The sequence below is a fragment of the Myotis davidii genome, unplaced genomic scaffold (assembly GCF_000327345.1).
Source record: "Myotis davidii unplaced genomic scaffold, ASM32734v1 scaffold13, whole genome shotgun sequence".
In the NCBI taxonomy this organism is placed as follows: Eukaryota; Metazoa; Chordata; class Mammalia; order Chiroptera; family Vespertilionidae; genus Myotis; species Myotis davidii.
Genome location: NW_006286243.1, coordinates 213,124 through 215,090, shown reverse-complemented (window position 1 = coordinate 215,090; position 1,967 = coordinate 213,124). Strand labels below are relative to the sequence as shown.

Here is a 1,967-nt window from a genome sequence, read left to right as displayed (position 1 = left end):
GGGGGTGCGGGGTGGGCGGCAGGAGAGCAGCGGGCCCCTCTCGGACTTCTGACCGAGGTGAGGCCGCAGCAGAAGGCACAGGTGGGGAAGGGCCAGGGGCTAACCCGGGGCGGACGTCTGCCCGCCTCCTGCAGATACTGGCTAGGTGGTGGTTTGGGTGTGACAGGGACCTGAGCCTCACCTTCTCTTTGCCCATCAGAGAGCTGGCGGTCGCCATGGCGATGCGGGAGCTGGTGGAGGCCGAATGCGGAGGTGCCAACCCGCTCATGAAGCTGGCCGGGCACTTCACCCAGGACAAGGCCCTTCGGCAGGAGGGGCTGAGGCCCGGTCCCTGGCCACCGGGGACCCCAGCCTCCGAGACGGTGAGTGTTCTTGGGTCGGAGGGCCCAGGAGTGGCGTGGGGTAGAGGGTGCCTATTAGGGAGTACACCGAACGGCTTTCTCAGTGCGCGTCCAGGCTTTGTAAGACACGCAGTACCCGACTGTGCGGTCAGGGGCACTGACCTCTTCCTCTTCAGATTGTCAAATAAAAAAATGACAAGAGCCCACACAATAGCCGTCCGCTGTGAATGAATGGAAATGAGACCTAGCCCAGCGGGTTGTGGTCATAGTTGGACGCCGGGTCAGGGCACATGCCAGGATTGGGGGCTTGATCCCCAGAGCGGGGTGTGCAGGAGGCAGTCGATCAGTGATTCTCTCTCATTATTGATGTTTCTATCGCTCTCTTCCTTCTTGTCTGAAATCAATAAAAAGATACATTTAGCAAAAAACAAAGTTATACCTATTTTTTTTTTTTGGTCGGATCAGCAGAAAATTTATTTTTTGGTGTGCTGCAGAATTTTAGGAATTAGTTTGTGTGTGCCACGAGATGAAAAAGGTTGAAAATCATTGCTCATCGTGTTGCAAAGAATAGTTACCACTCAATGAGTGTTTACTAAGCAACATGCTAAGTGCTGTACATCTTTACATTGATGGAGGCAACCGTTTTATAGGTGAAGAAACGAGGCTCACAGAGGTTTTGTTGTCTCCCTTCTGTCTAGGTCCCTAAGCCTTTGGGGGTAGCCTCTGAAGATGAGGTAAGTGTTCTAGTTTCTTCTGTTTCATTTTCCTGTTGCCTGTTGTGTTTTTACTTTAAAGTTGGTTCACCCACATTTCAGTCTTTGGACTTTCCTGACCAAATGAAATTTGCTTTAGCCCTCTTGCTTATTTTAAAAAAAATGTATTTCTTGGCGTATTCCCAAATCTGTAGTTTCTGTGTTTTCTTTTCCTTCTGTTTGACATTAGTAACCCCCATCCCATGGCCCTGCCTCTTGCTGGGTTCATCTCACCATCTCTCTTCTGACAGTTGGTGGCCGAATTCCTCCAGGACCAGAATGAACCACTTATATCGCGTGCTCCTCAGACCTTCAAGATGGATGACCTCCTGGCAGAGATGCAGGAGATTGAACAGTCAAGTTTCCGCCAGGCACCCCAGAGAGGTGGGTCCAGAGTCTGATGGGAGGGGAGATCACCATTTTTTGTGTGTGTGCAGATAGAGCCAAGGGGGTTCCATATTTGGATGCTGCTGGGACTGGGAAACTTGAGATGCAGAAGGGGACAAAAGGAACAGTGTTTTCATGGGCACTCAGGGTTCCTTAGGCATGAGAGAATGATATGCATTTCTTTTGTTTCTCAGTTCTCTCCTTCTCTATCTCCAGCCCCTGGGGTGGCAGACTTGGCCTTGTCTGAGAACTGGGCCCAGGAGTTTCTTGCAGCTGGAGATGCTGTGGATGTAACGCAGGATTATAATGAGACGGACTGGTCCCAAGAATTCATCTCTGAAGTTACAGGTGAGGCTCCTCAGGGGAAAATCTGAAGTGGTTCCTATTGGGGTCCAACCCCAGCAGGTCCAGGGGTTTCCAAAGGTGTGGACTGAGTCAGCGAAGAAGGAATGACACGGAGACAGCGTTCAGTTGATCAGCAGCCTTG

The 1,967-nt window shown here is 51.2% G+C and overlaps 1 protein-coding gene across 4 annotated transcripts in view; it reads left to right on the top strand.

Annotated features, from left to right (window-relative positions):
- Window positions 1–1,967, top strand: part of PEX5 (peroxisomal biogenesis factor 5) — a 15,542-nt gene that overhangs the window by 497 nt on the left and 13,078 nt on the right. For all 4 annotated transcript variants that reach the window (XM_006757541.2, XM_006757540.2, XM_006757539.2 and 1 more), the window contains exons 2-5: window positions 200–362; window positions 1,040–1,075; window positions 1,345–1,477; window positions 1,697–1,828. In XM_006757541.2, the coding sequence (XP_006757604.1) occupies window positions 216–362; window positions 1,040–1,075; window positions 1,345–1,477; window positions 1,697–1,828 (448 nt within the window). In that variant the 5' untranslated portion in view covers window positions 200–215. The remainder of the gene's footprint in view (window positions 1–199; window positions 363–1,039; window positions 1,076–1,344; window positions 1,478–1,696; window positions 1,829–1,967) is intronic.